At 40.6% G+C, this 15,629-nt stretch overlaps 1 protein-coding gene across 1 annotated transcript in view; it reads right to left on the bottom strand.

Moving 5' to 3' along the window:
* Positions 1–15,629, bottom strand: part of efnb1 (ephrin-B1) — a 95,978-nt gene that overhangs the window by 17,426 nt on the left and 62,923 nt on the right. The window contains exon 3 of the mRNA XM_077532076.1: positions 576–668. Coding sequence (XP_077388202.1) covers positions 576–668 — 93 coding nt within the window. The remainder of the gene's footprint in view (positions 1–575; positions 669–15,629) is intronic.

Genomic DNA, 15,629 nt, shown 5'->3' with positions numbered 1-15,629 from the left:
CTTCCCATTTTGTCTGTCTCTGTTGGTCAATTTTATTTTTCATTATTCTCGGATACATTGTGACTATAAAGGCAAATTCTTTGCGTGTTTTTGCATACTTGGCCATGGTCTATGGATTATAAATTCTAGTGTATATATTTTATATATCAGAGAGAGAGAGAGAGAGTAAGGATTTATTGGTTTGGTTTATTGTTTTGAACATATAAACAAAAACACATTACAAGTGTAAAATACAAGTTGAAGTAAAAATTTAAAGGAAGAAAGGGATTTATTTTTTTTTTTGGTCAATAAATTCCATAATTTACATGTTAAAGGAGTCGTGCAGTGTTGTATTATTATATTTGATCCACTTTTTGCCTGATCGATCAGCCATTGAGCGTATGTCACAACAGGACAAGTGTGTGTGCACACTGACATATAAATAAAAAGAAAGAAATGGGCGAAGCCTCGTCGGAGGCCGTCGGCAGGCAGAGTCACGCTCGACACACGCGTGTGGCGATAAATGAAAATGTCACGGCAAAGTGAAACATGGCCGCCAGAGCGCCGCGTTGTGCTGGAGGTGCGCACGCATTTACCTTGCCCGACTTTCATGATGACTTTCATGGCTCGGCTCTTGCACACGCCCCCCTCGCGGTTCTCCAGGCCCTCCACGGTGCCGTTGGAGGTTGCTGATGGGGAGCAGGAGAAGCGGCAGGAAAGAAGAAGAAGAAGAAGAAAAAAAGAGAGACGAGACACACTGGTTAATGAGCACGTCCATAACGCAGCGTGCTGCTGATCAATATTAACGACAAGCACTGATTAGCTGTTCCAGCGATTAGCCATTCTCACCCTCAAACAGGTGTCAGCTCCTTTACCGTATCGCTCGTTAACACAATAAGTGAAGTCAAATGAATGGAACAACATTAGACAGTGGATGAGGAGGTCATAGTCAGACTCTTGTCGGGCTGGGTATTGCCACTAACGTCACGATACGATACGTATCATGATACAGGGGTCACGATACGATATGTATCATGATACAGGGGTCATGATACGATACGTATCATGATACAGGGGTCACGATACGATATGTATCATGATACAGGGGTCACGATACGTATCACGATACGATACGTATCATGATACAGGGGTCACGATACGATATGTATCATGATACAGGGGTCATGATACGATACGTATCACGATACAGGGGTCACGATACGATATGTATCATGATACAGGGGTCACGATACGTATCACGATACAATACGTATCATGATACAGGGGTCACGATACGATATGTATCATGATACAGGGGTCACGATACGATACGTATCATGATACATGGGTCACGATACGATACGTATCACGATACGATATGTATCGCGACACATATGTATCCCAATACTTGATTTTCAAGGCGATACGTATCCCGATATATTACATGAATTAACAGTCATATGTATACCTAAAGGATATGTTTTTTATGCTGATTGACAGAAACATTTTTGTTAACAGCGGTTCTGGTTTACCACCAAGCGGCATGCCTCGTTTAAATGGTTTAACCCCAACCCTAACCCCCCCCCAAGAGCAAGCAGCTTTCACAGACACACCAGGAAAATGTATTAATATGCATGAGCCGATATGAGCAACAATATCAAAGTATTAAAATTACAGCTCTAAAATGTGCTTATTTGAAATATTTGGGGGGAAAAATAAAAACAGCATTTTTGTTCATTTAACACATTCTATTTCGTTTTTAAACAAAATATAGGAAAATTGGTACATTAAGACACCTCTGCTTTCATTTTTCTTAGCCAAGACACAGTGTCCAATCACCGGTGAGCTATTTTTGCATTAATTGAAGGCAATTAACTTCAAAGACGCTGCTGTTTCTTTATTTTTTTAGGTACAATGCAAGTTTGCAAAGTCAAACGTTAACTGCCTATTTAAAGTTAACGAGCAATATCGATTCTGCCAACTGCGTATCGATACGTGGATTGTAATGAGGCCCGCAACGACGTATATTGACGTATCGGTTATTTTTTTAGCACACCCCTAGACGCTTGTGTGTGTGTGGCGGTTCTGGTGGTTGTCTATTTGTATCCGTGAGACGCACCAGCCCAATCCAGAGCTCCGGCACCTCCAGCTTCCCCGTCCGGGGTCACGTGAGCCAAGGACGGCTTTGGTAGCGCAGACAGCTAAACGCAACGATAATATTTGTCTGCGGACACGTGCGTCCAGTTGTCCAGATTGCGAGCGTCATCTCCTCCGTTTTGTTTTGTTTTTTCAAGAATGTGTTCCGGTCTGCCATGAGAGAGGGAGGGGCTCAGGGTCGAGGGCTGTTTATTCAATGTCACGCTCACTTCACACGCCGTGACACACTTGGCTGTCTATTTTCGGGCCCATGATAATGACCCGGGGAGACGGAGTGTAGCACCGACCTTAACACCGAGCGGCTATGCGTACGAAGCACGGCGTGTGTGCGTATGCGCGCGCGCGTGTGCCTGATATGCCGTGGAAGCTCTCCATCTGGAATTCCCCAAATGATCTCCATCTCCGTTTTAGTCTGCTGTTTAGACAAACTCCCTTCTCCTAAAATGGTTTCTCTTCCTTTTCGGCCTTAACCTCTCTGGACCTTTTCTTCTTCCTTTGTTGCCTTTTACTCTTTTTTTTTTTTTTTTTTAAGTATATTTAATTTCCTTCCCTCGCTGACATCTCCCTGAGGGACTTCAGATGGCCGCGTCATTATGAGGCGAGGGCGTTTACACCGAAAAAAAAAAGCATGACTGGGCTAAATTAATATATTCTAGTAAACTGTACGTAATAAAATGACACTATTTAGTTTGGTATAATATTATGTTGGTGTCATCAAATTTGAATAATTAGTCAGTTATATGAACTTATTTTGTCTGAATAAAATCAGGTAAATATCAATAAGTAGAATTTAATTATATTTTATCAGTAATGTCAGCAATGTTGAAAAATTATTTAATACTACTCAATGGCATTCTTTTATTTTAATTGCTAAACACTTATGTTTCTGGCCAAAGTCCGCCATTGGCCAAATTTGTTTAAAACTACTTATTTAAATCAATTGTTTTTAATCAAAGATGAAGTAGTTAAAATCTACTCAATTACGGGATATTAATTGTCACTTTGTTGCGACAATTTATTTATTTATTTAATGGTCATGTTTTATACAGTGTACAAAATTTGGTAAAAAAAAAAAAAAAATGCACATCCTTCTGTTGTTTTAAAAAAGTAAAGTCATACAGTACCCAACGTATGTATGTAAAAAAAAAACAAAAAAAAAAAAAAAAAAAAAAAAAAAAAAAAACGGCTGTATTAGAAAAAAAAAATAATTAAAAAAAAAAAATCTCACCCACCAAAAAGCATGTTAAAATCGATCCATCCATTTTCCTGACCGCTTATTCCTCACAAGGGTCGCGGGAGGTGCTGGCGCCTATCTCAGCTGGCTCTGGGCAGTAGGCGGGGTTACACCCTGGACTGGTTGCCAGCCAATCACAGGGCACACAGAGACGAACAACCATCCACACTCACACGCACACCGACGGGACAATACGGAGCGCCCAATTAACCTGCCATGCATGTCTTTGGAATGCGGGAGAGACCGGAGTACCCGGAGAAGACCCACGCGGGTACGGGGAGAACATGCAAACTCCACCCAGGAAGGTCCGAGCCTGGACTCGAACCGGAGTCCTCAGAACTGGGAGGCAGATGTGCTAACCACTCATTCACCGTGCCGCCCACATGTGAAAATCATACAAAAAAAAGTTTAATTCATTATAAAATCACTAAAACTACTAAAAGCTGCATGTAACTTTGTTTTTTTGTTTGTTTGTTTTTTCCTGGTTGCATCACATGTCTGTGTCGCCAGCTGATGCTTGACTGTGCCCTGCCTGCCTCCGGACAGACAGCAGACAGGAACAGGAAATTAAAGAGACACACACACTAAGGAGATTACACCAAGAACAAGACTAAAAGGATTATCTGACAACTTTATTGATATAGGACAGATTCATTTCTGTATGAAATAAAAGATACAAAGAGGAACTCAAAACGAGACGGTCGCGAGACACTGTGACTGAACATGATGGGCAAAAATGACAAGCGGTATTTGGAGTGAAAACCCAGAAAGATGTTTAAAACTTACCAGAACAATAATAGGCTGTAACACAACATGGAATTGAAATCAAACATTTTTTGAGAGACAGTATGTGTCCCCCCCCCCGCACTGACGCCGATTCTGGAGCCGGGCCTGGCAGTTGAGTTTTATACGAGTCTACCCTGGCCACAAACGTGCACCAGAGCTGCCTGGCGTCCATGATTCATTGGTAGAAAGCCTTGACAGAACGTGAGAAACGTGACGGGAACGTCCTGAGGGAACGTACTGGCATCCGTGCTAGACTGCGAGCTGAACTTTGAGCATCCGGGACTCAGCAGAGAGAAAACGGTCAAAACGTCAACGCTACGTTTCAGGCAAATGGGGATGCTAAGCTAAAACGTAGCCTAAGCTGCAGAAAGGGCTGTCGGCTGTGTCCATCCACATCCACCGAGCTCCCACATGCATCATTTCATCAACAAGCAGTTCAAACTTGTGCTGTATAAAATCGGGTTCAACTTCAAATGGGCCTCTGCTGCTCTCCAAAAACTAATCGAGTTGATTCGTGCCTCGTCATTCTTAAGTGTAATTAATGTTGACTTTTTCTTGCCGCAGCTTTGGAATCTAGCAAAATGGAGGACAACAAAATAATAATACATTGCTGTAATATTGTGTTACATTATCACTATCTTAGCTCAAGCTCTAAATTATGAAGTGAGCCACAACATTTAGTTATTAGTGTGGCCTGAGCATGTGGTAATTTGTGCAATTGAATGCAATACGGCCACGTCACCAGCTAATCCTCTCTTGTAGGCAGCAGGGAGGCAACAGAGACTCAACAAGATAAAATGGATTGTAAAATAAGATGGGGAGAAAATACGTGGACTGAAAAAAAAATCCAATGTGAACGTGACGTGATTTAAAGGGCCAGTCTGCCGGTTTGACTCTGGTAAAGGCACTTTTTAAATACTGGATTTAAACAAACAAACTACTTCTGAATTTACAGATCAGGGCTTGTCTTCATTTCTGGTGTTGATTTTGTCCTAAACCCGCCATTTTGTGTTTGTTTTGTAAACAGCGGGAGGTTTCTGTGGAAAGACAGTGTTTACAACGCTCCAGCCAATCTCAGGGTGGGGGGGGCGTTCGTGTCGCAAACGGAGCTGGGCAAATTTTTCGGTTGTGTGACGTCACTCCCGGATTTTTTTTTTTTCACTCACTCATTCACACGTCAGATTCTGTGAGTGAGTGAGTGAGTGAGTGAGTGAGTGAGTGAAAAAAAATAATAATCCGTGCGTTCTTTCAAATTTCCGCGGGAGTGACGTCACGCAGCCGACACATTCGCCCGGCCCCCGTTTGCGACAACCCCCCCTACGCTCTGCGATTGGCTTGAAGGGGTGTAAACACTGTCTTTCCACAGAAACGTCTCGCTGTTTACAAAACAAACACAACATGGCAAAATACAGGCTGGCGGGGTGGGGATTTAGGACAAAATCACCCCCACACATGAAAAAAAGCCCAGATCTGTAAATTGAGAAGTAGTTTGTTTGTTTAAATCCTGTATTTAAAAAGTGCCTTTTCTCGAGTCAAACCGGCAGACTGGCCCTTTTAAATGTTTATAGCTTAAAAAATAATTACCAGTAGTTGGAATTTAGTAACCCAACCTGTACACTGCTGAAACAAACAAAAACTTGCACTTGTGGCAAAAAGTGATTCAAGGTATCTGTTTATTCCTTTTCCAGGGCCGAAAATGTACAATACAGGTATATTTCCTAGCTGTAAAAAAGTCAAGGTTACTACCCCAGTCATTGCTCCCTTAAAGTGTTTTTTTTTTTCTGTATGTGGAATTTTTATGATTAGTTTCAAGGCCGTGCCAAGAGCATGTCAGGACAACTGTTAAAGACAGTGGAGTCTCTACACCGTCTTAATGTCTTCGACATTCCGCAGCCTGTAACCTTAGTCATGCATTTTCCAACCAATTTCGCATCTTTACAGTTTTTTTTTAATATTTCCGGAGCCAAGTTAACCAAAAAAAATAAAAAATTAGCTCTTTGAAGAATGAGCTCAAAGGCACTTGAATAATCACACAAGAGTTGAGCGTCATGCTCTGAATTTTTATATCCACTCAGGGAGAGCAAATCTTCCCAGTGTTAACTTGCGTCTGTCATCTAAATGAACTCTTCCTTCAGGCTGGCTGAACAGGTTCCAGCATTACTGATGTGGCACGATGATAGCTTTGCCCTTCGAGGCGTCTGTTTGGGCCAACAGCTGGAGGCAGGCCGGATTTATGATGAGATGATCACTTTATACGTTGTTTGCGTTCGGGCCGTTTCAAACGTCAAATGATTCCAGGCTTTAAGTCGTGCCGGCGGAAATAATAATCTGATTAAGCGTGTCCAAATTTAACCACATTTCCTTGTGTGTTGTTCCATGTGAAGACCCCTTTTGAGTATTATTCAAGATGGTAGCAGGCAACTGTTGAGCACGTAACGTGGAGGACCAAAGCTGCCAAAATTCGAAATAAATGATTAAATAAATAAATAAATAAATGTCTAAAAGTGAAAATAAAAATTAAATAAATATAGAAATAAATAAATAAATAAATAATGAAATAAATCTAAATAAATAAATGATGGAATAAATAAATAAATGTCTAAAAGTAAAAATAAAAATTAAATAAATATATAAATAAATAAATAAATAATAAAATAAAAATCAATAAAAATAAATAAATAAATGACGAAATAAATAAATAAATAAATATCTAAAAGTGAAAATAAAAATTAAATAAATAAATAAATAAATAAATAAAAATAAATAAATAAATGATTAAATAAATAAATAAATAAATGTCTAAATAAATGAAAAAAAATGACAAAAAGTTAAAAATAAAAACGGATTTATTTCCATTTACATTTATTTTTTTAGATATAATTTTGGAATTATATTTTTTTAGATTAATTTTTATTTTCACTTTTAGTCATCCATCCATCCATCCATTTTCTTGACCGCTTATTCCTCACAAGGGTCGCGGGGGGTGCTGGCGCCTATCTCAGCTGGCTCTGGGCAGTAGGCGGGGGACACCCTGGACTGGTTGCCAACCAATCGCAAGGCACACAGAGACGAACAACCATCCACACTCACGCGCACACCTAGGGACAATTCGGAGCGCCCAATTAACCTGCCATGCATGTCTTTGGAATGTGGGAGGAGACCGGAGTACCCGGAGAAGACCCACGCGGGCACGGGGAGAACATGCAAACTCCACCCAGGAAGGTCCGAGCCTGGACTCGAACCGGAGACCTCAGAACTGGGAAGCGGACGTGCTAACCACTCGACTACCGTGCCGCCCACTTTTAGTCATTTATTTATTTATTTATTTTAGTCATTTATTTATTTCAAATTTTGGCAGTTTTGTACATGCTCACAAAAAAAAACAAAAAAAACAAAAAACTCACCCCCTATTAAATGCTGTTTGTCAGATATCAGCGTATTTACATCGATCATGTCAAGAGTTCGCCCCGGAAAAGATGATTGCCAGCCAGCGCTCTCAAACACCCCCAACCCGACTACACAACAAGGACACGCTGTCAGCTTTTTCATTTAATCTCAAAGCCTCTCAGTCACTCCATCTCACTCCATTTTTTTTCCCCTCTCATCTAACCCTCGGCCGCACTTTCATTTCATCCCTGCACACTAATGTTAATCCAAAACGGGATTTCGAGATATTAACAGTTTGTTGGTCGAGTCGTGTTTTGGAAAGAGGAAAGCGAGGAATTGGGTCTTCCGGAATCTTCACTGAGATAAAAAAACAAAAAAACAACAGGGGGATGAAGAGAAGAACAAAGAAAGTCCCCGCCTTCTGCTTAACGATTCAATGACGGGTAAAAACGGATTAGCATCGACGGCCCGGAAATACTGAAAGAAGTGGTCATCGCATGGAGAAATGTTGCCGTTTAAAATAAAGCAGTCCAGCTCCAAAGCTGTTTATGCACGTATGATTTAAGGCCTACTTTGCGGGTGTGGATGGTTGGCCGCATGAGCGACTGGTGGGAGAACAAAAGATCTACAGCTGCTCAAGTCATAAGAGAAACCAGGTGCCAAATGTCGATGATGGGAAATATCCAAAGTCACATGTTGGAGCCAAGAGACGGCCTAACTTGGGGAAACGGCTGGCTTTGAACAAAGCTCTTTGTTCCAATGCTACACATACACGTGTTGAATGTGCGTCGACATGCATATAAAGTACAGCACAACTTCAGTCAAACGCCCCTGAGGTCGTACATTTGGAATGTGTCAGCATATCGAGCGAATAACCTCAGATCAGCGAGTATCAAAGGATTACCTTAGATTAATTTTTGTGGCTTTTGCATATTCCATAAAAAGGATCTTTGTCACATTGGGGCTGAGAACAAGAAAAGTATACAGCACAAGGAAGTCTCGCCGGCTTGCAATGGAGACCTCCAGCACTGTCTGATCTCACTTGTTGTCTAACAACTCAAGTCGCAAGTTGAGGTGACGGTGGACACGATCGTCGTCCATTGCTGGAGCGCTCCATTGCTCCAAGCCGGCGAGACTTCCTTGTTTGCCGAAGCTGCTCACTCGGCCAATGACAGGCAGTTTGCAACGGTGGAGTCCAACCCAAGACACGCTTTGGACCGCCCCCTCATTTGTACGGCCCAAAACTGCCAAAATTAAAAATAAATAAGTAAATAAATAAATAAATAAATAAATAAATAACGAAAGAAATACATGACAAAAAGTTCAAATAAAAACGGATTTATTTCCATTTATATATATATTTTTTTAGATATAATTTTGGAATTATATATTTTTTTATATTCATTTTTATTTTCACTTGTAGTCATTTATTTATTTATTTAGTCATTCATTTATTTATTTCGAATTTTGGCAGTTTTGGGCCATACAGCCAAGTGGAAATGTTATTCAAATGAGGGGGCGGTCCTAAGCGTGTTTTCCTTGTTCGCCGAAGCTGCTCACTCGGCCAATGACAGGCAGTTTACAACGGTGGAGTCCAACCCAAGACACGCTTTGGACCGCCCCCTCATTTGTACGGCCCAAAACTACCACAATTATAAATAAATAAGTAAATAAATAAATAAATAAATAAATGACGAAATAAATAAATAAATGACTAAATAAATAGATAAATAAATGACTAAATAAATGACAAAAAGTTAAAATAAAAACGGATTTATTTCCATTTATATTTATTTTTTTAGATATAATTTTGGAATTATATATATATTTTTTTATATTCATTTTTTTTTTCACTTGTAGTCATTTAGTTATTTATTTAGCCATTTATTTATTTATTTCGAATTTTGGCAGTTTTGGGCCATACAGCCAAGTGGAAATGTTATTCAAATGAGGGGGCGGTCCTAAGCGTGTTTTCCTTGTTCACCGAAGCTGCTCACTCGGCCAATGACAGGCAGTTTGCAACGGTGGAGTCCAACCCAAGACACGCTTTGGACCGCCCCCTCATTTGTACGGCCCAAAACTACCACAATTAAAAATAAATAAGTAAATAAATAAATAAATAAATAAATAAATAAATGATGAAATAAATAAATAAATGACTAAATAGATAAATAAATAGATAAATAAATGACTAAATAAATAAATAAATGACTAAATACATAGATAAATAAATGACTAAATAAATGACAAAAAGTTAAAATAAAAACGGATTTATTTCCATTTATATTTATTTTTTTTAGATATAATTTTGGAATTATATATATATTTTTTATATTCATTTTTTTTTTCACTTGTAGTCATTTATTTATTTATTTAGTCATTTATTTATTTATTTCGAATTTTGTCAGTTTTGGTCCTCCATAGATGTCATCATCAGTTGACAGCAAGTAGAAAAATTACTTTTTAAAAGGTATTACTTGTACATGACAAGTAATGAATGAAGTTATCAAATTCATTCCGGGCAAAATATTCACTTTTCACTGCTGAAAATTGTCAAGTATCCCTTTAAGTTTGTAATTTGAGCTTTGCCACGAGCAAAACAGCAAATCTGATCACAGCTTGTGGCACAGTAGCGTAAATGAATCTCAGTTGCGTGTACGCAAATACGCAGATTTTTCACCCAGATATTTCGGGGGTGTGGTTACCGCTCCCTGAGGCACTCCAAGCAAGAAGCCGTGTGAGCGATGCTTGCGCATGGCGACCCGAACGACACCAGCTGAGGCCGATAGTGCGATGCAACCGCTCTATATTTATTCTCAGGTCTGCTTAAATGAGGTCACTCAGGTGGTCCCGCTGAATACATTCCCTATCTCCATCATGAATCATCCGCTGCTTATTATTCCTGTCCAGCCCGAGGGGCTCGCTTCCATACCGCGCAGTCGGCCGTGTCTGTGTGTGGGTACTTGTGTGTGTGCGGTACGTGTACGTCCAACCTCTTGTGAGCCTGCGTGCGCATACATCTGCCCGACGCGGAGAATGCGAGCATCGAGGCAGCCCGTGTGACAGACATGGAACAGGTTGTTTAATGAGAAAGTGGATGAGAGGTGACATTCATTGGCTACCTTTCACACAGTGCAACACACACATTTTCCCTCCCATCACCACCACTACTCGGCACAGCATTCAGACTCAGTCGCACCTCATAATCACTGCAACCGCCCGTTATAATGTCGACATTTGCAAGGGAGCGCGCGATCTGATCACCCGCACTTAGCATAAAAGCAAAACGTCGGCCATTTCAGGCAAACGCGGGCGGCACTCGAGAGTGCGGCTTGTGCATTAAAAAACGCGGCATCACAACAGAAAATGGCCACTTCTCGTATCGGCAATATTTCCATCTCATTTTGTATTTACGCTCACAAAGCAAAAAAGATGAGCGGTTGGAGGAGGGGGGGCGGGGGGGGGGGGGGGTGGGGGGGGGCTATTTGCACAAATATTTCACTCGTGAATGAGCACAGAGAGGGTTAGATTAGGTTTATGGGCATGATTCCAGAGATAACCCCTCCCCTCTGCAGCCATGACATGCATACAAGCTTGTACACACACACACGCCGGCACACACACACATGACAAGACACGTTAAGAGTGGAATAGGCAGACTGGAATATGAAGGATGTTTGCCCTTTGAACCTTCTCTAATCCCGAGTATTAGGGCAGGGCCAAAAGCCTGATTACGCCTGAACGAAATGGATCTAAATAGATGTCGCAGCCTATCAGGCCTTCATTTCTTTGTCCTCGAAATAGAAATGGAAAATATGCAATCAACCTGCAGCCTCTCGCAGTCTCGCCGTCTCTTCTTTAGCCTAACAGACAGGAAAGGGAAAAATATATTCGACTCTTCATATCAGTTCGGATGAATTAGGAATGCGCAGCCGGACGGACCTGTGGGTCATTATCGTGTTTCTTTTCGAAAATGAATCCTGGCAGTGGCTTGAGAAAAAAAAAAAGAAAGAAAGAAAAACGTACACAATACTAGGACACACAAAGCACTCATCAACAAGTATGCAACTGTTGCTTGCAAACTGTTTCAATATACAGTTTGAGTGGGCGCATCTTTCAACATTTTTTTGACAATAATATCTTACATGTGACCTCACTAGTCGAAACATGACATTCTGATTAATATTACATTTATGGAATATGAGTTAAGCAGCAGAATCCAGCCATTTTTATCCATCTCACGGGCGGCCATTTTGCCACTAGCTGTCGATTGAAGATGACATCACAGTTGTTCCGTGCTCAGGCAACGAGCAATCGCAGATCACCTGTTTTCTGAAGCTGAGCTGTGATTGGTTGTTACCTGAGCAACTGTGATGTCATCTTCAGTCGACAGCAAGCGGCAAAATGGCCGCCCCATGAGATGGATAAAAACGGCTGGATTTTGCTCCTTAACTCATATTCCACTAAAGTAATATTAACCAAATTACCATATTTAGACTAGTGGGGCTGCATAGAACATTTTATTGTCAAAAAAAAAAATATTGGGGTTGACTTCCCCTTTAAAACACGCATGAAAACACAAAAATTTGCACTCTCACAACAATAAACCTTAACTTAAAATTTGGGATGTTCAATACCTGTAACCACTTTTTTTTTTCTCCAAACCTATACCAGTACTAGTACTCAACTCTTGAGTAGTCACTGATACTGATACCAAGTACCGATACCACGAGTACTTTTGATACATACGATTTCAAAAGGGAAAAAAAAAAAAAGACATATCATTATAAAGAAAGACCCTATGCATTTTTCCTTACATTTCTTTAATTAAATTACTAATCAATAGTTCAGTTCCTGATCATAAAAGGACAATACAAGTACCACTACCTTGAAATAAGAGCAGATATCAGCCCGATGCTGATATCAGGTTATCAAGTACTAACTGATCCCCACTTAAAATATCTCCTAAAAATGTGCAGCAGGCACTAAAACGGCGTATAATGCACCCGTGCATGCGTACGCACACACAAATCCCCCACACCCGGACAAACACCGCAGGCTGGCTGCCCGTGTAGCCAGAAGATCAGGAAGGACTTAAGAGCTCCTCTGGCACCGAAATTACAGGGTACCTCTAAATCCTCCCAGCAGAGAGCACTATGGGCTAGCACGGGGGGGGGGGGGGGGGGGGGGGGGGGCGGGGGGCACGTGTGCGGTGATGGGGGGGTTAGAAGAGGAGATGGATTGAAAGAGGAGAGCTGGGTGAGAGTCGTCAGCAGAGGAGAGGAAGCTGGCGATTCCTTTTTTTTTTTTAATGACAAAGGAACAGGAGTGAGAGACTCGATCTGTCTGGAGTGCGCTTGCACGAGGCGGAGGAGGCCCCGTCGGTGTGAGGGGAAATTTGAAAGGAGCTGATGAAGTTGAGGAGTTGGGAGGAGGCGAGCTGCGTTCGGAAGGGAAACCAAGTGGGAGGTGATCTTGTGCGTCTGTGAGAGCACGCGTGTGCGCGTCTGCCAACTTGATTCGTTCGCACGAAGATGTGTGCACATATTCTATATATATTTTCTTCCTAATGGTTTAAGGACTTCCAGGCTGCCTGGAAAAGCTTTTTAACCTCTGCAGAGGACCTGTCAGCACCTCCCAAATGTGTCTGAGAGCGCATTTGTGAAAACCTGGAGGGAGTGGCTCCGACTGACTACAAATTACCTATACATGACATATGTTTTGTTTCGTTTGTTTGTATTTGTCCATTTTTCTTTTTGGGCAATCATTGAGACAATTTCAACATACAGTTCACAGCATGTAGCGTACCCAAAAATTAAAAGAGCTGACGGGATGAAGCCGAAGTTTATTCATTCCCGTCCCCTTAATACACTAGTACGCAGATCATCAAACAATTTTTTGAATGAAATGTCAGCTGTGGATGATTTCAAGTTGTTGATTGTTTCCATCAGTTCATCTTCTCGGTGGCGTTTGTTGATCAAAGTTGATTGAGTTTCATGTTGTAGTTGTTGAAAGTTTGATCAGTTCATCTTCACAAGTAGTATTTATCGATCACATGTTGATATAGGAAATATGCCACAAATATACCAAAAATCCAGTATTTATTTATTTATTTATTTATTTATTTATTTATTATTAATCCGAATGCTTTAGTAATTGGCAGTGGTAGAACATACATCGCCACTCCAAATTTAATGAATTATTATTATTATTATTATTATTATTATTATTATTATTATTATATGATATGTCATTATGGAGTGAGGCATTTGTGTGACATAAATATTCACAAAAATTAATAAACATATATGCTGGACATAATTTGAATTCCTTGTATAAAAAAAATAAATAAAAAATATACAAGGAATTCAAATTATGTCCAGCCTATACAGGGTGTTTATGGATTTTTGTGAATATTATTATTTATTTATTTGTAAATAAAATATAATATATATTTTAATCAAATATAATAATAATTATTATTATTATTAAAAATCCAAATTATTTGACATAAAACGTTTTTTTTACATAGTGAAAATAGTTACTTTTCCTGGTAACAAGTAACTTTTATTCTGAAGTAATTCAAATTACTAACTCGGTTACTTGTTTTAAGTAAATAATGAGTAACTAGAACTCATTACTTTTTTAAAGTAACGTTGCCAACACTGCACATATCCTAAATACAGGGTGACTCAAAAATAACGACCATACTTGATGATCAAATATTTCGTAAGTAAATGTATTAATCAGAATGAGGGAGTGGGAAATTGAAAGATCAGATATCCCAATTTTCTACAATTGTCACGTGACACTGACAGACTCATGCATCTGGCAGCGACACCAAAAAAAAAAAAAAAAAATGGCGACCCCCTCACCAACTGACCTGGAAAACTTAAAACATCGAATAACAACAGCGATCAATTCAATTGATCCCGATGTGCTTCAACGTGTTTGGGAAGAATTCTCGTATCGTATTGATGTTGTTCGTGCTGCGAGGGGAGGCCATATTGAGCACTTATAACGTCAAATAAAAACTTGACTGTTAGTAGAATACTTTTATTATAAGTGCTTTTTTTTTTTTTTTTTTTTTTGCTATTTTTCCTTCATAGAATATTTGATCATGAAATGAGGGTCATTCTTTTTGAATCACCCTGCAAATTTTCTTCGTAATGGTTGAAGGACTTCGAGGAGCGGTCCCGTGCGGGAACGCTGCCTGGAAAAGCTTTTTAACCTCTGCAGAGGACCTGTCAGCACCTCCCAACGTGTCTGAGAGCGCATTTGCGCACGCGTGTGTGAATACGGGCATCGACAGACAGACAGAGACACTCTGCATCATTTAGCTGCGGGTGTCTTTGTGTCACCTTGTGCCGAATCCAGCAGGGAAGAGCTTGAACGCCGTTGCACTCTCCGCTCTCCATTTCCCGACTCAGCATGCCGCAAAGCCCCCTCGCTCCCATTCAGCGCACAAAAAGCATCCGTGACACAAACACCTGAAGACATGCAAGCGTGGCCCCCGCGCGGGAAATATCGCTTTTTGAAGTTTCCGTGTGCGCGGCGGCTTATGAGGAAATAAAATATGCGCGGACGGCGTCAGTTCAGGAGGGGATAAAGGCTGCAGAATAATGCAGGAGGTGTTTGGTTGGTGCTGGATTTCACTTTGATGGACTGCATGTACTGGTTTCTGTGGATCTCACTCTTGCCTCATCTATCCTTCCCTCCTTCCTCTCTTTAGTTTTTCCTCTGGTCTCTTGAGATCTCTTTCATTTGTTGGAATTTAGATGTTTCTGGGGTTGCAACGCGTAAGACAGGAAGTGTTTGGTTGGTGCTGGATTTTACTTTGATTTATCTTTCTTTTCTTTTTATCTTTTCTTTGACCTTTCCTCTGGTCTCCTGACCGTTTGAACATCACGACTCTGGCGAGACTCTGAAGTATCCGGTTAAGGCAGGGGTGGCGAGATCCGGTCCTCGAGGGCCGCATTCCTGCTGGTTTTGGATATTTCCCTTCTTCAACATCAGCTCATCAGCAAGCTCTGCAGAATCCTGATAACGAGCCTGTTAATTGGAATCAGCTGCACTTCGAGTAGGG

The sequence above is a fragment of the Festucalex cinctus genome, chromosome 9, assembly GCF_051991245.1.
Source record: "Festucalex cinctus isolate MCC-2025b chromosome 9, RoL_Fcin_1.0, whole genome shotgun sequence".
Taxonomy (NCBI): domain Eukaryota; kingdom Metazoa; phylum Chordata; class Actinopteri; order Syngnathiformes; family Syngnathidae; genus Festucalex; species Festucalex cinctus.
This window is presented reverse-complemented; position numbering and strand designations above follow the sequence as displayed.